This window comes from Cannabis sativa, chromosome 1 (assembly GCF_029168945.1).
Source record: "Cannabis sativa cultivar Pink pepper isolate KNU-18-1 chromosome 1, ASM2916894v1, whole genome shotgun sequence".
Lineage (NCBI taxonomy): Eukaryota > Viridiplantae > Streptophyta > Magnoliopsida > Rosales > Cannabaceae > Cannabis > Cannabis sativa.
Genome location: NC_083601.1, coordinates 53,780,833 through 53,803,732, shown reverse-complemented (window position 1 = coordinate 53,803,732; position 22,900 = coordinate 53,780,833). Strand labels below are relative to the sequence as shown.

General features: G+C 30.1%; 2 protein-coding genes across 3 annotated transcripts; both read left to right on the top strand.

The window, feature by feature from the left end:
* Positions 1 to 10,727: 10,727 nt before the first annotated feature.
* Positions 10,728 to 11,489, top strand: LOC115705964 (uncharacterized). 2 transcript variants are annotated; one of them, XM_030633464.2, is made up of 3 exons: positions 10,728 to 11,033; positions 11,116 to 11,211; positions 11,300 to 11,489. In XM_030633464.2, exons 1-3 carry the CDS (start codon positions 10,805 to 10,807, stop codon positions 11,371 to 11,373), a joined length of 399 nt encoding a protein of 132 aa, XP_030489324.2. In that variant the 5' UTR covers positions 10,728 to 10,804; the 3' UTR covers positions 11,374 to 11,489. The 2 variants fall into 2 exon arrangements, with proteins under 2 accessions (XP_030489324.2, XP_060964576.1); XM_061108593.1 differs by having other exon boundaries at positions 10,738 to 11,033; positions 11,116 to 11,215; positions 11,298 to 11,489.
* Positions 11,490 to 14,840: 3,351 nt separating this feature from the next.
* Positions 14,841 to 19,339, top strand: LOC115705950 (transcription factor-like protein DPB). The gene is made up of 10 exons (XM_030633442.2): positions 14,841 to 14,962; positions 15,119 to 15,405; positions 15,736 to 15,815; positions 16,004 to 16,047; positions 17,518 to 17,580; positions 17,732 to 17,878; positions 17,988 to 18,056; positions 18,153 to 18,251; positions 18,368 to 18,438; positions 18,732 to 19,339. The coding sequence occupies exons 2-10, from the start codon at positions 15,182 to 15,184 to the stop codon at positions 18,979 to 18,981; spliced, it is 1,047 nt and encodes a 348-aa protein (XP_030489302.2). The 5' UTR covers positions 14,841 to 14,962; positions 15,119 to 15,181; the 3' UTR covers positions 18,982 to 19,339.
* The last annotated feature ends 3,561 nt before the right edge of the window (positions 19,340 to 22,900 follow it).

The window sequence follows — 22,900 nt, the reverse complement described above, 5'->3', positions numbered from 1 at the left end:
GAATAGTAAGCAAAGGATGATCTCCTTCGAGCTTGACCAAACGAACATAAATGGTGGAGTACTCATTTCACATAAGTTGAAATATCATTTATACGGGGTCAAGTGTTTTAAGGATAAAATACATTGTAGGGTGTAACGGTAATTTAATCCCTTTACAGTGTAGATCATTCATATAGAGGATCAGTGATCAAATTAGGATTATAACAATGGATAACTAATGATGTGTCTATATGGTGGAACATATAGAGCATTCTATATACTGAGAGTGCAATTCTAAGTTCTATGCGTGGATTCAACGAAGAATTAATAAGTTAGTGAATTTTAGTGCTAAATTCTTGATCTACTTATTGGAAGCTCGGTTATATAGACCCATGGTCCCCGCACTAGTTGAGATAATATTGCTTGTAAGACTCATATAATTGGTTTTGATTAATCAATTATAATTCTCAAATTAGACTATGTCTATTTGTGAATTTTTCACTAAGTAAGGGCGAAATTGTAAAGAAAGAGTTTTAGGGGGCATATTTGTTAATTATGATACTCTGTATGGTTCAATTAATAAATATGATAAATGACAATATTATTTAATAATTATTTGTAGTTATTAAATAGTTAGAATTTGCATTTAAATGGTTGAATTAGAAAATTGGCGTTTTTGAGAAAATCAGATGCAGAAAAGATAAACTGTAAAATTGCAAAAAGTGAGGCCCAAATCCACTAGTATAGGGCCGGCCACTTTTGTAGGGTTTTTCCCTCCGATATTTTCATTATTTTAAGGCCAAATAATTCAAACCTAACCCTAGTGGAATGCTATAAATAGATAGTGAAGGCTTTAGGAAATTTACACTTAAATTTTCTATTTTTCCTTCAGAGAAAAACCTGAGCCTTCTCTCTCCCTATCTTTGGCCGAACCCACTCTCTCTCTCTTCCTCATTGAGATTTCGAAAATCCTTATTGTATGAGTAGTGCCCACACACAGCAAGTGATACCTCAATCATAGTGAGGAAGATCGTGAAGAAAGACTTTCAGCAAGAAGGAGGTTTCAGCATCAAAGATTCAGAGAAAGAGATCCAGGTTCAGATATTGATAATGCTCTGCTACAGAAAGGAATCAAGGGCTAGATATCTGAACGGAAGGAGTCATTATGTTCCGCTGCACCCAATGTAAGGTTTCCTAAACTTTATATGTGTTTATTTCATCGTTTTAGAAAGTTCATATTTAGGGTGTTAATCAACATACTTGTGAGTAGATCTAAGATCCTGGTAAAATAATTTCCAACAACTGGCCTCAGAGCCATGGTAGTTGATTTACTTGCAAGAAATTTGGACTTTAAAACGATTGTTTGTTTGTTTTTGGATGGTATCATGTTGTATTGAGTGTTATTTGATGATTGATTGGTGTCTATGAATTTTCGTTAAAAATAATTGAATATCTGTTTCTGGAATTATTTTTATTGGATAGTATGGAAAAAATTAAGCAAGTTACTTTTTTACAGAACTCAATTTCGATTTAATTTGAATTAGTTATGATTTTTTGAAAATTCGAAAAAATCGGAGTTGTGCTGAAATTTTCCTGCGATCACGAAAACTGTCCGTACAGCTCACAATTTTTTCGTTTTTCTTCGATTTTTCATGCTTTTTCATGGAATTAACTTCCGATTTTTTGTGTAGTTCTATATTTATACTATTACTATTCCTAATTCAATTCTAATTATCATTATGAATTAATTTAATATTTTTTAAATTTAATTCAAGATATTAGTGTAATTTGAATTTAAAATAGTTAGTATCTATCTTTTTTGCTTAATTATCTATCTTATTTTTAAATTTGATTATATCTTATCTTATTTTTAAATTTAAGGTCAGATTTTAAATTTTTAAATTAAATCTTTTTTTTTTAAAATAATTTGACCTTATTTAAATTTAAAATAAGATAACTATAATCATGTAATTTTAAATAGATATAAGATATTTTGCTAACTTTTAAATTTTGTTATTTTATTTATTTAAATTACATTTAAAATCTGAAAAAGATATTCATTTATCTTCTTTAATTTTTTATTTAATTTTTATTTATAAAATAACATTTAAATTTTAAAAGTAGTTTGCAAATTTTGAAATGATATTTAGGTTGGTTGAAACCTAATTTTTCAAAATTGTAGGTTTAATTTTAATTTTTTTTAAAAAATTTTTTTACGAAAATAAATTTTTATTTATTTAATTAATTATTTTTCGAAATTATTTATTTAAAATTAAATAAATTCTACATCCAACTATCCAGCTAACCTTGTTGCAGGAGAATGTGTTTTAGCTTGTTTGTAAGTTTTCAAAACCTATTATTACTTGATTGCAAATAGCCATGGTTACTTTTTGCCAGATCTAATGATTTGATGGCTCCCTTGGTCAAGTAAATAATTTGTAACAGGTATATTTACAATCTTCTTTCATCTGTGTATGACCTAGCAACATGATAGGACCCATCCAAAGTGTGCCTGTGTGAGCCTATGTGTTTAATTTTATTATAGATGCATATAGGTTGTTGTTGCTAAAATAAATTATCATAGTTCTTGATAGAATTTATTTAGGCCCATTTAGTTTTTGGGCCTATTCAATTAATAACAGTTGTTCATTTTAAGGTTAAATTCCTCTCTTTTGGGCCTTGTGTGAGAGTTGGGAGCCATAGTAGTGGGTACGACATACTGAACCCAGCACCCCCTCACATGAACCACCCCAATTGTGAAGGCCCATTTGCCTGATTTGAATGACTGTACTAGGTTAATTAAACTAGTTTAACCTAATAAAATTGATTAGCAACATAATTAATTTCATTTATTTTGAAATTAATTTAAGAAAAATATAGTTTAAAGAATTTTTATTCTAAGCTAAACTATATGTATTTTCTTGTATTTAATTAAATATAGAATTATAACCATCTAGATTCTTTCTGAAGCTTAATTTAAATTTTTCATTAAATATTCCTATTTAAGTTGATATTTAGTTATCTACAACTAACCAACTTAAATCTGAATATCTTTTGGATTTAAAATTTCAAAATTAAGTTGAGGAATTTTAGGCATTGGTTATTAAGATTCTTTAGATATTTTTTAAGTTAATATCTTTTCGAATTAACTTAAAATGGAATATTTTAGATATTTTTTAGGTTAATATCTTTTCGAATATTAACTTAAAATGGAATATTTTTGAATTAAGTGGTTACAACTTAATTTTTGATATTTAATTAAATTTAAATTTGAAAATATTTAAGTTCTAGATTTTTTCTAATACAACTTAAATTAGATATTTTTCAAATTTTGTGGAAAAGATACTTAGTCAAATAAGATATTTTCTAGATAGTTATTTCTAGACTACTTATTATTTCTAATATTAAATAGGAAAATATTATACATTGTGAAATTAATTATTTAAATAATTAATTTTGGTACAATTTATTTTAAGTATATTTTTTCCTAGTATTAAACTAGAGATTAATAATTAAGTCTTCTCTACACTTAATTATTTATTTCTTGAATTTAATACATTTAATTAATTTGAAAATTAAATATCTAAGTTGATTTTCATCATGATATTTAAATATTTCTTTTTCATGACACTTAATTAAATAGAAAATTATTTTAGTTGAAATTTATTTTTTCAACTAAATTTAAATAATTTTCAAAATATATTTTTCTTTATTTTATTAATCAAATTTCGAAATTGCATTTCTTAAATGCTGGAATTTCGAATTTTATTTGAAAAATAGATTAAAGTTGTAAATTATTTATTTTAATTTTGGACCAACTTAAATCAATGATTTTTTCATTTAATGTTTAATTAAAATAAATGAAGTAAAATATATTTTTCTTAATTTTATTAATCAATTTTCGAAATTGCATTTCATAATGCAAGATGATTTTGAATCTATCTTGAAAAATAGATTAAGTTGTAAATTAATTATTTATTTTAATTAATTCTTGGATCAACTTAAATCAATGATTTTTTCATTTATTGATTAATTTAAAATAAATTGAATTAAAGTATATTATTAGAAATTGAATTAATTAGTCAAAGGAAAATCTAGATAGATGATATTTTTGCTTGAAGTGTTTTTCTAGTGTATTTAATTAAATAGAAAATTAATATTTAAGTTCATACTTAAATATTTGAAATTTTTCTTATATATATTTAATTAAATAGGAAAATTATATTTTTTTTGTTGTAAATTAATTTTATTAATTAATTTTGGGCCAACATTAAATTAGAATAATTTTTCCAGGATTAATTTTTTATTTTAACATGCATTTTCGAAAATTGTATCCTTGAATACTTTAATTTTTCAAAATACAATATATATTTATAAAAAATTAAATTTGAGTTGTAAATTAATTTAAATTAATTTTTTAACAACTTAAATTGAATATTTTTCTAAATATTTATTGGAAATTATTACTAAGATGGAAATAATTCATGTTATTTTCTTATCCATCTAAGTAAAATTTATAAATATTAAATTAAAATTTATATTTAGAATTTTTTATTCTAAATTAGAAATTTTAATTAAATAAATATATATTTAAAATAAATAGATTAAATAAAGAGAATCAAAGAAAATACAACTCTCTTTAAATAATGAGCTTTATTATTAAGATATTCGATCTCCATTGTGGGTTTTACACCGCGTTTGTTTTAGTGAGTAATCCTCCCTAATGGAGGAACGTTCATTAGCAATTTCGCACTGTTTAACCTCGCATGATAAGTAGTTTGTAAGTGTTTTGTATGGTATGGATCACCCTAATGGTGGCGACCATACTTGACTTGCAAATTATGAAACAATGGTGGAAGCTCATAAGATAGAATTGCCTTGACTCTCGCCTAAACGGGACAACGCTGAATTCCAATCTTGATCGAATAAAAGGTTGCTAGAATGTTTAACATTTTAGACGAGCTGACAACTCTATTCAATGAATGGTAGCTTTGACTCTCGCCTAAACGGGACGCTGATATCAATTTGTTGAAAACCTTGGAAATTATTTAGGATTGTATGTTTTAGTATTTTCACTTGTCATTCCTACTTGCTATATGCTTATAATTTCTGAATTGTGTATAAATTTATATTGAACGATGTTATTTTCTGTTATTAAGTTGTAGTTTAATTTCAAATCTTCATTGTTGGTCTAACTTGGCTTGTTTATCTAATGAGATAAATCCCTAGTGGATTTTCACCATTAGACATACATAATAGTGTTAGATCTCGAAAGATAAATATTGTATATGCGACATCTAGTTGTTCATCAATTGATGACACCTTAGACTAGTATTTTTACGATATGAAACAAGAAGATTGTATAAATAAGATTACTTTGACTTTCGCTAATCGAAGCATCGTTGGATTCTTATTTAAACAACGTAATTATCCTAATTCCTCTTAGCTTATTCATTTCGAATTAGCTTCAAAACATATCATTGGATGAATGGTCTATAAATCATTTCATGTCATTCTATATTTTCTCTTAAGAAATTAAATGACGCATATGATTATAATCCCGAAATTCTATTCCCAATTGATATAAATCCTCAATCTTAGAAATCTCCTGCTTGTATGGGCAAATCAGACTTAGAATTAAATAGTAGTGGTGGTCCAAGATAGAATTACTCATTATATTTGGTATAAATTTTAAGTCTTTGACTTTAATTTTAGATTCCAAATAGAAATTTTCTTATATTTCTAATTCCAGATACAATACGGTTACACTTTCTCAAGTGTTTAATATCCATCTTATATTAATGGATTCAAACTGTATGGAATATGCGTTAGGTATTCTGTGACCAGGATCCACTTGCACTATTCTAAGAACTCTTTGATGTAACTATCCTAAGTCATCAAAAGACACTACCACATTTTTTTTAATCTATGGCATTTGTATCCTGTTCATAGTGGATTTGACAAGATCAAACTCTGCAAAGAGTTAATATGCCTATATCCACTGAAAGTAGTTCATCTCATTCGCAGATGGATGTACATTCAGGGGTGGATATGAGTTTTTCGTTGTATTCTTAAAACGAAAACTCTGGATTATACCTTTTAGCAAGAAATTTGAAATGTTTAAAAATTTCATTAATTTCTAGCAATGGTTAAAACCATTAAAGTAAGTGGTTAAAGATCTTGCGAACTGATAGGGGTGGAGAAATAGTTAGTAGATATGCAGTTCAAAGATCATTAATTTGATTTTTGAATTATATCCAAACTTACCTCCCCAGAAATTTCGAGTTGAATGTTGATGATTAGTTACTAGTCGTTGCCTAATTCCTTCTATGGTAATACAATTTCAGAATGGTGTAATGGTTGTATACTTAATGTAAATCATTACTAGATTCATGGATGACCTAATCAAAAATCTTAAGAAAAGCTAGAACTATTAACCATGGTTTGTTAGCTATTCTAAGTGATTAGGGGTGGACCATCCCATTGTCAATAGATAAGAAAGTGTTTGTACAAACAAGTACTACTTTTCTAAGATAATGACTAAGTCTGAAAACAAGTAGCAAATAAAGGAGATATTTTTCTTGATTCCAAAAGTGTTCTATCATCTTATATAACATATGATGATCCCACTGCCTATGTTGTCTTGTCACAACCGAAGAGATCAATACCATTTAGTTTTCTTCGACATAATTCACGGTACCTTGTCGTAGTGGGAGAGTTTCTAGGAACTCACTTTCTTATGACTTGGAAGACACTAGTGATTAAAATCCATTGTGAGTTTAAACAAGTAATGGATTGTCAAGATAAGAAACTAAGAAGAAAAGCCAATAGAACTATGGTTTAATCCATTCACATGGAATAACCTAAAGTTTTCTATTACAAGGACATAAAAGGAAATTTTCGTTTATAAGTCTATTCACTGGACTTAACAAAACTTCCTGTTCCTAGTATTATAGGTTTGAGTTTATCTAAACCTATGGCTTGTGGTATACCTGGTAATTACTTACTCTAATGCAAGCAACTTACTTTAGTAAGATGCTGAAGCATTTTCTTTCTAATGGCAATCTATAGAAGCTTCACAACTTCTTAGACATAGATTTTATTTATCTAAGGAAAAGTCTCAACTATTCCAGAAAAGATAAAGTCATGAAAGAATTTCTTATATCAACAATGAGAGGTCTTAGATATGCTTTTGCATGCCTTAGACCAGACACTTGCTGTTGAGTGGGAGTAATGAGTAGGTATCAGATTAATCCAGGAGAAGAACATTGGAAGACAATCAAGTAAATCTTAAGATTAAGAAGAGGAACTATATGTTAGTCAATAAGGGTGTGTTTAAAACTCTTAGACTACACCACATCAGATTTCGAAATTTGCCTTTGTGCTAGTAAATCTTTCTGATAAGATGGTGGTTACTCTGTGGGTGGAATAGTGATTTTGGAGAAGTGTAAAAACCTATCTGAAGTCTCTAGGTCTACCAGAGAGAGACTGAATGTTAAAGCTGCAGGAAAGGTACTTATTCAGTCTAAGGAAAGTTCTATACATCTTTGGCACCATTCCAAATTGCCTTAAACTACTAGTGTTAATTTCCTGATTAACCAAAAGTAGTTGCCAAAGATATAGAATCCACTATCCCAAGAGAGTAGACATATAGAGAGGAATTTCACATTATCAATGATTTTGTGATTAAAGGAAGAGTAATGGTGGAGAAAAGGTTGTGTTTAATTCAACCTTTCAGATCCTATTACGAGGAGTTTACTACTACTACACTTGATTTGTATATCGAGGTGTTGAGATTATTTGAAACGCACTTTTTGTTTTATATTAGTGCAAGTGGGAGTTTGTTGGGTTTTATGCCCTAAATAAAACTCATTTCAATATAATCAGATTTACTTATTAATATAGATCAGAAATATCATTTAATGTTGCATGGTTCACATGATTTATTTCATGATTATATGTACATAATGTATAAATTCATCTGAAACCCTTTTCACATACTTGATCCTGTTTATTGTATCGTCAACACATTGGAAAGTAAACATGACTATGTGAATAAAGTTTCCTAGATTTATCAGACATAGGGTTTTACTGATATGATAATCTACAACAGAGTTTACTTGCATTTGGAGAAGTGCTATGTTCTTTCCAGAGCATTGGTTAAAGTAAAGCTCAGGTTGGATGCATGGAGTATGCATCGGAAGGGACCGATATTGAACTTTGACTTAGATTTATTAAACTTACCGTAATATCTATTCAAGTCAATATCGCCTAGTTGATCCTAGATCAAATGTTCTTAATCCTGTTATGATTAGGCTCAATCTCAGGAGGCTATTCGTGTTCTTTGATTTGTTAGTTAAGCCTACTTTTAGGTCAGGGTGATACATACATTTTGGGAACACGGTAGTGCAATTGAGTGGGAGCGCTATCATAAACATGGAATCTATAGCTTCTATCTGGCGAATAGTAAGCAAAGGATGATCTCCTTCGAGCTTGACCAAACGAACATAAATGGTGGAGTACTCATTTTACATAAGTTGAAATATCATTTATACGGGGTCAAGTGTTTTAAGGATAAAATACATTGTAGGGTGTAACGGTAATTTAATCCCTTTACAGTGTAGATCATTCATATAGAGGATCAGTGATCAAATTAGGATTATAACAATGGATAACTAATGATGTGTCTATATGGTGGAACATATAGATCATTCTATACACTGAGAGTGCAATTCTAAGTTCTATGCGTGGATTCAACGAAGAATTAATAAGTTAGTGAATTTTAGTGCTAAATTCTTGATCTACTTATTGGAAGCTCGGTTATATAGACCCATGGTCCCCGCACTAGTTGAGATAATATTGCTTGTAAGACTCATATAATTGGTTTTGATTAATCAATTATAATTCTCAAATTAGACTATGTCTATTTGTGAATTTTTCACTAAGTAAGGACAAAATTGTAAAGAAAGAGTTTTAGGAGGCATATTTGTTAATTATGATACTCTGTATGGTTCAATTAATAAATATGATAAATGACAATATTATTTAATAATTATTTGTAGTTATTAAATAGTTAGAATTGGCATTTAAATGGTTGAATTAGAAAATTGGCGTTTTTGAGAAAATCAGATGCAGAAAAGATAAAACTGCAAAATTGCAAAAAGTGAGGCCCAAATCCACTAGTATAGGGTCGGCCACTTTTGTAGGGTTTTTCCCTCTGATGTTTTCATTATTTTAATGCCAAATAATTCAAACCTAACCCTAGTGGAATGCTATAAATAAATAGTGAAGGCTTCAGGAAATTTACACTTAAATTTTCTATTTTTCCTTCAGAGAAAAACCTGAGCCTTCTCTCTCCCTATCTTTGGCCGAACCCACTCTCTCTCTCTTCCTCATTGAGATTTCGAAAATCCTTAGTGTATGAGTAGTGCCCACACACAGCAAGTGATACCTCAATCATAGTGAGGAAGATCGTGAAGAAAGACTTTCAGCAAGAAGGAGGTTTCAGCATCAAAGATTCAGAGAAAGAGATCCAGGTTTAGATATTGATAATGCTCTGCTACAGAAAGGAATCAAGGGCTAGATATCTGAACGGAAGGAGTCATTATGTTCTGCTGCACCCAATGTAAGGTTTCCTAAAATTTATATGTGTTTATTTCATCGTTTTAGAAAGTTCATATTTAGGGTGTTAATCAACATACTTGTGAGTAGATCTAAGATCCTGGTAAAATAATTTCCAACAGTTAGAAGTTTGGTTATGAGGTATTGATATAAAATTTATATGTTCAAAACTGGTTTTTAAATTTAGTATCTTTTGTAAAAGTTTAGTTATTAGGCATTGTGTATTTTTCATTATGTTATTGATGAAACTATTTTTTTTTTCCTATTTTAATGAAATAATCAGTTTCTTTTACTATTGATGAAACTGGTTTTAAAGTTAGTATCGTTTTTAGATTGTAATTTTTTTCATTATCTTGTTGATGAAACTATTTTTTTATTCTTTTAATGAAATTATTAGTTTATTTCAATGTTGATGAAACTAGTTTTTAAAGTTTGTATTCTTTTCAGATTATGATTTTTTATATATTTTTTTTTTCATAATGATGTTGAGGAAACTGGTTTTTTTTTTCTGCTGTTTTTAATAAAATAATTAGTTTTTAACAAAAAAAATAAATAGTAGTTTAAATAAAAAAAAAACAAGTTTAATTTCTGTAAAAAATGAGATACAAAAATATACACTAATTATATATTTATATATATATAAAGAAAAAAAAATAGTTTGAGAAAAAAAATTAAAAAGAAAAAAAGAGAGACTCAAAAAGAAATTAGAAAAAAAAATAAAAAAGAAAATTAGAGAGAGAAGAGAAAGAAAGAAAAAAAAAAAAGTCAGCAACTGAAATTATAAATGTAATGTTTAAAAAAAAAGTTAGTATTTGGTATAAATTTTCTAAATAAAAAGAAACCCTAAAATGTAAATATAAAATAAACTAAAAAAAATAAAATTAATTAAGTTAGAAACAAAAACATGAAATATGGGTATGGATAATAAGTTTACAAAAATATGGCATATTAAATACCATAAAAAGTCTTAAATGTGAAAAAATACCATAAAAGAGTGGCAAACCTATAAATGCCATATTTTTGTAACTTTTTTACAAAATCTCATATTTGATGTAATTTTCACTCTTTTATATTTGGCGGGCTCAGGTGCAAAAGAGAAGGCCCATTAAGCCCATTGTCGTTGTTAAAGGAAAACGAAAGTAAAAGGAATCAGAAATTAGGGGTGTGAGAGCTTGTTTTAGGGTTTAGTAACAGAGAGAGAGAGATGGCCAAGTTCAATGTGATCCAGAAGAAGAAGAGAGCTCAAACTGCAGAGAGGAAGAGAGTGATTCATGGAGATCCATCTAGTCGGAAGCTGAAGGTGAAACCTCAGAACCAAAGTGTCTCCGGCAAGCGCAAACGCAAGCTCTTGAAAAAATGGCGCCGAGACCAGAAGGAAGCCGCCGAAAAAGGCCTTTTGACTATGCAAGATGTTGAAATGGCTGCTGCTGATGGTAAATCATATATTATATTTGTATATTTATGTTTCTTAATCTTTTTGTTTGAATTCAAATCATGTATTTGCTGTTGTTGTAGGAGAAGAATCATCGAAAAGTGGTGATAAAAGTTCAACCAAGTTTCCGATGAAGAGGGCTTTGAAACTTAAACAACAGCTCAAGCACAAAGGCAAAGGCAAGTTTGTTTAAAATATCACAAATTACATTTCATGAATACAAATTTATAAGTTTAATTAACATTATTTGAATGAATGAATGAACAGGTAAGAACAACAAGAAATCAGGGAAAGCAGCTTCTGAAGCTCCTCAAGCATCAGCAGATGCCATGGTTGAATAGTTGATCAAAATTCCCATTACAGTTTAACTTCTTTATGTAAAATCATTCTCCCTTTACTGGAATTTTTTTTTGTGAGGAAGTTAATGAAAAATCAAGTCAGTATAATTTTTCAGTGAGCTCTTTGGTTACCTCTTATATAAAAGCATTGCAGTTAATAATTATCGAGTTTTTAGCTGTTAAATCCGAGCATTGCTATGGAGACTTAGCAGTGCTTAGCATCTAGACATTTCACTTTTCTCTCAACAAATTATTACATTAAATTATATAGATATTTAGTTGGACCAATAGCAATATCGATACACATCATTGTTACTTTTTAACATATTTATGTTAAATTCTCCTATCCTAATTATTATTTTATTTACATTCTAAGTTTTAATTTTAGTTACTAAATTATTGGAACAGTTAGTCAATTTAAAGTGTTATCTATTTAGCACAGTCACATAATATAATATTGCTAAAAAGTATTATTGGTATTTAGTATTTTTGTTGTTGTTATATTGCTATTGGTATAATTAAAAATCAACTTCTATATAACTTAAGAATATAATTTTTAGAGAATATTGCTAACCAATTGTGAGGCACTACTTATAAAAAGTGTTAGACACTATTAGTGTCCAATAATAATATTGTTTTTCTAATAACAATTGTAAAAAATTATTCCAAAAATTATTTTAAAATTAAAAAATAAAATAAAGTTAAAAAAGTAATAGAACTACCAGGGGCGGAGCTAGGAGGACTGAAACATTGGGGGGCCAACTATTAAAATTTTTTATTTTAAATAATTTTTTTTTACATATTATACATCACAAAAGTTATTTATAAAGGCTTACTATGATATAAAATACATTATTACATAATCTATTATAATTAGTAATTACACTATATTTTAAAACACAGTGTATTTAGATGTAAAAGTGAATATTACATATAAATTTTAATAATTTTGTTTGACAAAATAATTAGTAATTACATAAAAAATTAATATTATATAGTAATTTATATGTTTAGCATAAATTTTTTTTGAAATTAAAATAATTTTTTTTTTCAATATATACATTAATAATTAATTAGTCAAAACTCTTTTCATCTTCCTAAAATATTCAAATATATTATTGAATAGTGTTAGAGTCATTATATTTTATATTTTTATTTCTAATTTAAAAATATCATTTTATATAGTCTTATTTAGTGGAAATTACAAAACTATAATTTCTATAAAAAAACAAAATATATGTAATTTAAATAATTTATATTTTAATTAATAAATTACAATTAAATTATATAGATTCATATAATCTGAATATCTACAAAAAATGCACAATAACAATATATATATATTTTATATTATATATATTAATTATTTACATTTATTTTATATACATTTAAATATGTACATCTATTTCTTTAGAATTTGAGGGGAGCCATGGCCACTCTAACATAATGAGTGGCTCCGCCCTTGAGAACTACTATTCATGTTCTTTGATTTTGTCTTATGCCAATTTAACTTGTCATGGTATAAATGCGTTTGAGGTTTATCTTATTTGTTTTTAGAATAATGAAACTACTATTTATGCTCTTTGACTTCGCCATTTGCTTGTCACAAAGTTAATTTCACACACACAAATTTTCTCTGCGATAACCTAGATTCTCTCTGATCTAGTAAGCCAATCCAACACTCGTTTTTATGCATACACACTCACGGTTTAGTTTGCATAACGTCACTCAACAACACTCTCTCGTTATTAAGTATATGCACATAAAGCATAAGAACACACACAGCATATGGGAACCCCTTCCCAACCTTATTATTAACACAATATTAAGGAATACAATGTTCAAATGCTAGACATCACATTGATGACTCAAGCGCACATAGCCTACTTTATAACCTAATATTAGGTTGCGTTGACATCCCCAACCGCCAAGGCCATGCTGGACTCACCAACATTTTACACATCAGCATCGCATGTTTAAATCACCAACAAACCTGCGTGTCAGCCATTCAAGCCTTCAGCCTGAATCAATGCATCTTTTCACGAGCTCGATTCTTTAAAGGATGTCTTTTGATTTTATGAATTGTTATTAGGTTCTGTAGATATTTTGAGTAAACATGAATTGGATGAGTTCATTGCCCTTAGTAGGTGCATTTGGCATAGGCGTACTACTTTTGTTCATGATCACAAGCGTATTCCCGATAATATGTCACCCCTTGGGCCATTAACTATCTTTAGAGATACCAAGATGCTAATGCTGGTGAGTCTTCATCTAATGGTCAGCCTTCTCCTTAATGGCCGAATGAACTGTCTACTACCGAAATAAATTTGGCTTAAGATGAGGAACTTGTTTGTGGATGTTGGGATTCGTGATGAAGACCACAAAATGGGGATGGGGGTTTTGGCGTCCAATTCTAATGGTCATGTCTTTTTCTCTGATGTGTTTTCGAGTGTGGGATCTTTTGAGCCTCATGTCGCTGAGGCCAAAGCTTTGCTTCACAGATTTTCCATTTGCCTGCAGTTGGGGTATACGTCCATTACTACTTTCTATTAAGTCGATATTTTGTCTTATAAATATGACCAATTTATGTATTAACCTTCTTAAATAATTATTTAAATTATTAATTAGTATGATTTTAATTTGTTAGGCTATTTTGAAGATTAATCATGCATTTAGTGTCATTCGGAAGGATTTTAGCACATTACGGTGAAAAATAGTGGAAGCCGGCAAGTTCAATTCTATAAGGCATAACTTAAATCCAATTTTTGATGACTTTGAAAGTACAATTGGACTTGGAGCTAAACATGAAAGTTGTAGATCTAGTTCTCAACTTTTCAGAACATTTTGAATCGTCCAATTCCGAGTTGTATTGAAGAATTTATGACCAAATACTAATCTGAACACTCGACAAAAAATTTTCGGCAGCAAGTCATGGCCAGGATAATTAAGCTTGTAATTTTTTAGTGCTCATGTTTAATGCATGCTTTTAGAATCCCAAGAGTGGGGTTGGATTCCTTGCTGTATTAACTTGTACCAAATCATGTCCTTGAATTTTTGAGGCTATTAAAAGTTTTCCCAAACTATTGAGATTATTGTACCAAATCGTCGATCGGGTTACTATTTTTTTGAAAAAATTGGATAGCTTGCACTTAGAATTTTACAAACGTATATTTATATTGGGTTAGAAAATTTGTAGTATAAACTGACTAAACTGACCGATGTACAATCTTAATTTGATACAAGTCAAAGTTCAATCGTAATTAATTTTTTTTTCAACCAACTAACATTTTATGAAACTCTGAATAAAAAAAAAAAACCCTAATATTTAAGATAATTTATTATATTTACCAAACCCTAATACTTATTTCTCTCTTTAGGAGCACCCTAATATATATATATATTTTTTATTTTCTTGTTGACAAAACACTAATATTTATTTAAAAGAATATATTAAGAAAGAATTTCTATTTATTATGATGAAATTATTACATGAAAATATAACTATTTTTTGTTATTACATGAAAGATATGTTATTATTACTTTAGCATAAGCTTTTGGAAAGAGTAGCAAAGATGGGCATATACGTGTTTGGGTAAGTGTGTGACTGATTTCATTTTCTCGGGAAAATAATGTTCAACGGAAAATCGAGTTGGAAAATTTACCTGCCTTTTCCTAATTCCTACCTAAATTGCTTCAAGCATAGAGAAATTTTAGCTGAATTCTATTCAAACTGTGATTGTTAATTCAGATTGATTAAATCTTCCATCTAAAAGATTTTGGCTCCAAAATCAGTTGTATTTGATTTCCTAACATGGGTAACCGAACCCAGCCAACCACCGGAGCTGACGAAGACGAAGACCTACCTGGGCTCGCCACCACCGCCTCCGGCCAATCGGTGTCCATGAGTGGCAGTGTGGGTTCACCCTCTAGCCGTAGCGAGCAGACCATGGCTACTCCCGCCAGCGACAACACTTTCCTTAGATTGAACCATCTCGATATTCATGGTGACGATGCCGGTTCCCAAGGGGCCGTTGGGTCAGTGTTTCTCTTTATTTCATTCAATTGCAAAATCCCGCCCTTAATTTGGATATGCTTTTTCCTTCTTTTTACTTTTATGCATGAGGGTTAGGGCACAACGACAATTGCTCATATTGGAAGTATTTTATGTTAGTGATTGGAATTGTGTTCTGGATTATATACCTCTTTGAAATTTTACACTTAGATGCAAATCTGTTATTCCGTTTTGTGCATTAGTAATTGGCATTGTTATGGGAACTTTGATTTTGAATTGTTCTTTGTGTCTGGACATGGTAAATGATGTTCTTCCATTGTTTAGCTTGAATCTCTTGAATTCTCTTTTAACAGTACCAAAAAGAAAAAGAGAGGTCAACGAGCTGTTGGGGGTGATAAGAGTGGAAGAGGGCTCCGCCAATTCAGCATGAAAGGTTTGTGAATTGATCCATTTTATGTTATTTAGTTCAGTATTGAATACTTTCTGTGTATATGAGTATTGGTCTTTTATCAATAAATGAAAAAACTTATTGTGGGTGATGGATAGTAGTTATATGTATATACATATTAGTTAGTGTCTGCATTACTGATTCCATGTTGCTCTTTTGCTGGTTGCGTCCAGTGTGCGAGAAGGTAGAAAGCAAGGGAAGGACTACTTATAATGAGGTAAGAAGATGTCTGAAGTTGTTTATCATTTTTGTCTCATCTTATAATTGTTAATTTACAAGCTATTTTTTCTTCAATATCGGTGTGCATTCTTTTCGTTGAATATAATGTTCTACATTGTACCCAAGACGGGTTGCTCCTCCTTGGTACCTACATAGTAATTGCTATGGTTTAGTGTTTTTCAATAATTGTAAGGTTAAGCTACAAGTAGTTAAAAAAGTGAACTTTAGATAGTAATATGAACCCCTTGCACAGGATTAAGGTATATAGCTTTGGAATTTTTATGAATTATCGTTAAAGATTAATTGCATTGAATGTAGTGAGTGTCGAACAGGATTCATAGGGCCGTAAGGTTGTATGCACTTTGAGCCATAAAAAATGCTAAGGGCAAACTTTACATTTATACTGTCTAATTTTTGGACAGTATAAATTAGACACTGCCTAGGTTTTTATGATTTTTTACTTTTATGTGTGTGTGAGTTTTGTGCAAATATCTTAAGGTTGATCCACTATATTTCTTGGTTCAATTAGTGTTAATTGTTGACCTCATATTAAATTGTGTTTTATGTTATTTTGTTCATTAAGTTATCTTTAAATTTTGATATACACAAAATTGAAGGTTTTATGGGAATCTGTCAGTTGAAACAGGGAAAATACTGGGTGTTCTAGTAAACAAAACAAATAAGTAAATTTCTGATGTGAGGATGGTACTAGAATAATTACTTTATAACGGTAAGGGGCAAACAGTCGAATGAAGAGGACTACCCTGATTTTTATGCTCATTTATGGAACAGGTTGTTTAAAGAATTTAAGGTGCAATGGGTGTTTCAGCAACATTGTTCTGAATTTTTGTTTTATTCTGTTGTAAAGATAAAGTGAATCAAATGTTATGGAGTGTAACTACAATGGCTTTATTGTGTGATCTGGTTGGAGTGGAATAGAAGACTCTGAGGATGTTGATGAACTATAGGACATCTATGGGATAAAGTTAGATATTGGGCAGCTAATCTTGTTATTCAATATTAAAGAGTTTAAACGAGTTACATGTCCATTAAAAACGAGTTTTTTCTTTTAACTTCATTGAATTTTTTCATTATATCGTACAACTAAAAAAATGATACAACCCTAAGAAAATGAGGATATCATCTATCTAAACGAGTTCTCTATATCGATTATTATTTGTTGATTTAGAGAGTGGAGATTTTTTGTTTCAATTCACTAAAAGACAAATTGATGCGTAGATATTGATGTCAATTTTCTAAAGATTGTGATTGGAAGCTAGTTTCTGCGTTTGGGTTTAGGCAGTTAAAAGTGTTAAATTTTTTATAAATGTTATTGAACCATGCAAGCATTGACTGATGGTATATGCTTGTTGTGCTTTCTTTTAATTTTTCAGAAAGCTCTGTGGCCATGCAAAGGTTTCAATTTTCAATATTATGTTATTATTTAAGAGTTTTGAACACCTTCCAGGTTGCTGATGAACTAGTAGCAGAGTTTGCTGATCCTGGCAGTAGTGTTACGACACCAGATCAGGTTTTGCCTTTATTTACTAACACCAATGTATCTATTCTAGTCTGTGTTTTTTATTCTGCGTGTATGAAAGTCAAAATTACTTTTGTGCTGGAAAAGGATCATAGGACACCTACTTATCAGTGAATTTCTTTTTGGTACATTTTATTGGCAGCAACAATATGATGAGAAAAACATCCGGCGAAGGGTATATGATGCCTTAAATGTTCTTATGGCAATGGATATTATATCAAAGGATAAAAAGGAAATACAATGGAAAGGCCTCCCACGTACAAGCGTCAGTGATATTGAAGAATTAAAGGTCTAAGTGCATCTTCTATCTGCATCTCTTGCAATGTGTGGATTGTGATAATGTAACAGTTCTATGTTGAGTTTTGAGCTAATCTGACTCTTCAACATATTTGATGCAGACAGAACGTCTTGGTCTGAGAAATCGCATTGAGAAAAAAACTGCATATTTGCAAGAACTAGAGGAACAAGTATGCTTACCTTTGACTTGAGTTGATAGCATTGGAAAACTGCACCTTGTGATCATTTTTACTGTATTCTAACTTTTTTTGTCTTCTCCTATCAAGTACGTAGGTCTTCAGAACCTGATACAACGTAATGAGCAATTATACAGCTCTGGAAATGCCCCCAGTGGGGGTGTAGCTTTACCTTTTATTCTTGTGCAAGTATGTTTCCTTAACATTCTGAGAAATAGATATCTACAAGGCTGTTGAGCCTTTCACGGGTATCCCATTTCTTTATCTGACCTCTTTTCTTTATTCATGACTCATTGAAATTCCAGACTCGTCCTCATGCAACTGTTGAGGTGGAAATATCAGAAGATATGCAACTGGTGCATTTTGATTTTAATAGGTAAGAAATCCTGATCCTGTGAGCATGTTTATTATATATTATATGCTAGCATTGATGTTTTGGTCAGATATATTTGCGTTGTTCTTTATGTTATTGTGCTGTGAGAATGCTAGGATCGGCTATGTCAAATGTAATTCCAGTCAAAAGTTATGTTTAGTGGGATATAGACTAGGTAGTGTAAAATAAAAGCAGTTTTCCAACTATGGTGTTTTCCTAATAGAACTATTGTTTTAAGAAAAACAAAAACAATAGCTGAATGATAATTCTCTATTTGTTTGGTTTTCTCTATGCAGCACACCTTTTGAGCTCCATGATGATAATTATGTCCTGAAAGCAATGAAATTCTGTGAAACATCTTCCCATGGGGATGATGATGAAATGGCACACAATTTTATCACAGATGGAGGTGAAGGTTCTAGCCGGTCGAGCATGTATCAAACGCAAGTTCCCCCTCTTCCTTCAATTTCAAACACAACAGTAAGGAATCCAACCTCACCCCCTCTACCTGGAATTCTAAAAGCACGCATTAAACATGAGCACTAAAAAATTACAAGCTTGATCATCCTGGCCGTGGCCGATAATATTAGATTTCTGTATATTGTGTAGAGTAATTTACCAAGAAGTAAATTGGCCAGCTCATAGAATTTTGATATAGGTTTAGGTGACAAGCAGATTCCTCTTGAATTAATTTGGACTTTGCAGTTGTAGGTGTGGCAGATTCCTTGCTTCATTTCACCATGTTGTTATATTGCTGTTTTTAAGTCATTTTTACAAGGCCCCCTCTCTTGTGCCTTTTGTAGTAGAAAATGGTATAATGTTAGTCACTTTCTTAAAGATGGTCCAGTTATAAATAGAATTACAGAATTGATCAAAGTTGATTCTGTATCATATATTATCTTGATACACATTTGTCAAATGGTATTAGAAATACCATCTTATGTTCTTCATTCTTGCTCAGATATTCTATAATACTTGTTTTTGTTCATGCTAACCACGCAAATAGACAAATTATTGTTATTAATTAAAAAAGAATTCTTGATGTATATAAATATGTATTAATTATGTTAATCTTTGCCTTAACTTATAAGTGTTTCTTCCTTCATCTGGTTGTGAGGTGAATCATATGATGGTCAAGTTTTGGTAGAAGTCTTCTACCTCTCAAGGGTGGGGTATCAATGGGATGCGTTGGGATAAAATCACAAGGCATAAACATGTAGGTGGTGTGGGGGGTTTGTAGAATCCTAGATTACATATTGTAATCTGGCGTATCTTCTTTTTAGAAACTCATCAATTAATAACTCTAAAATTAAGCGTGCGTGTTTGATCTTAAGTAATTTTAGGATGTGTGATTTTTTAGAAAGTTTTCTCAAGTTACGTGCAAGTGAGGACAAAGTATGTTGGAAATACTTGTGTTAGTTTGCAGTGCCAGTCATCATTTTAGGAAACAATCAAAATGACGTACTCATGTATACTGTAGAGGTATGTTACATGTGAAGTGAAGGCGTTACACTTATGATGAGAACAAATTCGTTAGTGAGTAAAGTATATAAAGAACGATATTTTACTCATGAGATTTTTTTTTTTTACTGAGATCAGAGTGAATTCTAGTTTTATTTGGCATATCATTTTGGAGACTAGAGGGATTCTTAGGGAAAGGATTAAGTAAAGGGTGGGGGTCAATTGATTCTATCTTGATTATGTCTTATCCTTGGTTGTCCGTGAATGTTTCTCCTTTCCCTTCTCCTATTGTTTCTCGTCTGGATAATTTTAAGGTGAGGTGAGTAGTTTATTTCAGATAAGTGTGTGAGCTTAGGATGAAGAGGTGGTCAGTTTTTCATGAAGTTTCTTCGAGTTCTTCGGCCCATGAGGATTCGCGGTATTGGTTTTATGAGAAGCATGAGAGATTTCCGGTAGTAGTGCTTATAAATTGTTGCAAAAGTTGAAGAGTGACTATAATTTACTAATGCAAATATTGGTTTATGGAAAAATTTGTGGCAGCTAAAGTTGCCTACTAAAGCCAAGGACCTGGTTTGGCGCATGGTTTCAAAATGTCTTCCAACTCGAACGCGATTGACGGCAAAGAAGGTGGTAGTGGATCCAACTTGTGTGTTTTTGTGGTGTTTTAAATGAGAATGAGTATCACTATTTGGTCTCTTCTGATTATGCTTGGGCATGTTGGTGTTCAACCATTGTAGGATGGGATTTGGTTTCTATTCGAGGTTTGCTTGAGGAGATGTTTGGGGTTATGAATTCTCATGGTATAAGCCAAGTGGCAATGCTTCATTGGGCAATTTAGAAAGCTCACAATGAGTTGTTATGGCAGCAATAGCAAAGAAAGGTGGAGGAAGTAGTTGCGTTTGCTGAGTTGAGTCTTGATCAATATTTAAAGTTAAGGTCGTGAGAATATTCCTTTGGTAAGTCCATTACGTGTGAGTGATGGTAGAGAGTTTTGGTCTAAACTAGCTAGATGGCATCAAGTTAAATGTAGATGCTGCTATTTTTGAGGTGAAGATTTAGTTTGGGTTTAGAGTTGTAGTTTGCGATATTGCAAGATGTTTGGTTGCTGAATGGCTCGAAATCAAGTAGGAAAAGAGGCTCTGAGTTGGTTGAAGACAACAATTTTCATATGCCGAGCTAGAGTTTATAGTTTGGTGGTTGTTGAGGCCATCCAAAATTCTATTGTTTTGGTTTTATTTTTTAAGGATTGAAAGACTTTGTTGAGTTTAAATTTTGTTATTTTGCATTTTTTTAATCAATGAATAAATTAGGTTGCCTATTTTTATTTTTATTTTAAGAATTTTTTTGGCTAATTGTATATTGGAAGAGACTATGAAACCTAAATTGTTATCTATTTTTATGTGCAGTTGTTTTATTTATTGAAGATGATTTTATTCAAATAATAATAATAATAATAAAAATTATGTAATTATTATACGTATTAGATCATGGAGTATGAGCAAGTATAATAAATATGATTCAAACATTTTCATAATTTTGGACACTTATGTATGAAGATAAAATTATTTATAACCCAAAACTAGAAATAAGTAAAAGATTAAATAAGTATGGCCAAAAATAATTATGTTTAAATTAAGAGTGATCATTCAAGTTATGATACGATAATATAATTTAAATTAGATATTAATTATTATGGGTTATAAGTAAATTAAATGATACGATTATTATTTAAATCAAATTAAGATTAATGCATGTGATACAAAATCGATACGAATTAATTTATTTATATCCAGTATATTATTAAAATTATTAATTTATAGTTATAGAATTATTAATTTTCATAGAAAAAGATATATAAATTAAAAAGAAAATTGCTTACAAAAATATAAAATAGATAATTTATATTTGATATTAAAAAATTTATTCATTATATTGATAATTTGTGATAAATTATATTTATAAAAATTAAATATGCAATACCATTGATCAACATGTATTTTAGCATAAGTATAGTCAACACGCAAACACGATGGTTGACATGAGAACACCGAGTCAGAATAGGGTTGAGATTTCTTAATAAGAAATATATAGGCCGAGTTAGGGTTGACCAATTAAATATGTTAACGTGCATAACACGAGCACGAATATGATACGATAACATAAATTTCCACTCCTAACTCAAATACCACTTGAATTATGAGAGTTAGTAAAATATGAGATTTTCGTTAAATAATTAGTAATTTTATCCTCTAAATTATAATAACTATAATATTTTATCTCCCAAATTTTTACTAAAACCAACTTATGCCCCCACGATCTTATTAGTAGAGGTATTCGCGGTGCGAGTGGTGCAGTTTTTGACTATTTTTTCAAACCAACCCGCACATGCGGTTTTTTCAATTTCCCAAACCGCACTCACACCGCGAAAATTGCACCGCAAAAAATGGTGCGGTGCAGTTTTGGTGGTTTTTGCGATTTTGACTATCACCAATAATTAAACTATCACAAATACAACAAAGCTTGAGTAACACTTGTCAAAAATACCATAAGACTTATATGAAAAAAAAAAAAATTAAGTTTCAATGATACAATAATTAGTGGGCTTTGGGTTGGACATTCACATATTGGACTTAACTAAATATAAAAATTAGTATTTTTATAATGTGCGGTGCGGTTTGAACCGCATATTAACAATTCAAAACTGCAAACTGCACTGCACCGCGCGGTTTAGAAAAAATTCAAACCGTGACCGCACCGCAAAGAATTTTAAATTGCATTTTTTTTTGTGATGCGACGTGGTGCCGACAGTTTGAACGGTTTGATGAACACTCCTACTTATTAGTAAGAAAGCATGTAAAATACATACTTATTCAAACTAAAAGAGAATTGTTAAAATACATTATTGGTACTTATACTGTTATTAGTGTAATTAAATATTGAGTTTTATATAACTTAAAAAAATAATTTTTAAAGAATATTGCTAACCAATCATAAAATACTACCT

Excerpts from the sequence above, each read along its gene's own strand:
- LOC115705964 (XM_061108593.1), top strand. The coding sequence starts at position 10,805 with ATGGCCAAGTTCAATGTGATCCAGAAGAAGAAGAGAGCTCAAACTGCA. Across the intron at positions 11,034-11,115 it reads TGAAATGGCTGCTGCTGATG|GAGAAGAATCATCGAAAAGT; the intron begins GTAAATCATATA and ends CTGTTGTTGTAG. Across the intron at positions 11,216-11,297 it reads AAGCACAAAGGCAAAGGCAA|AGGTAAGAACAACAAGAAAT; the intron begins GTTTGTTTAAAA and ends GAATGAATGAAC.
- LOC115705950 (XM_030633442.2), top strand. The coding sequence starts at position 15,182 with ATGGGTAACCGAACCCAGCCAACCACCGGAGCTGACGAAGACGAAGAC. Across the intron at positions 17,879-17,987 it reads GTGATATTGAAGAATTAAAG|ACAGAACGTCTTGGTCTGAG; the intron begins GTCTAAGTGCAT and ends TATTTGATGCAG. Across the intron at positions 18,057-18,152 it reads TGCAAGAACTAGAGGAACAA|TACGTAGGTCTTCAGAACCT; the intron begins GTATGCTTACCT and ends TCTCCTATCAAG.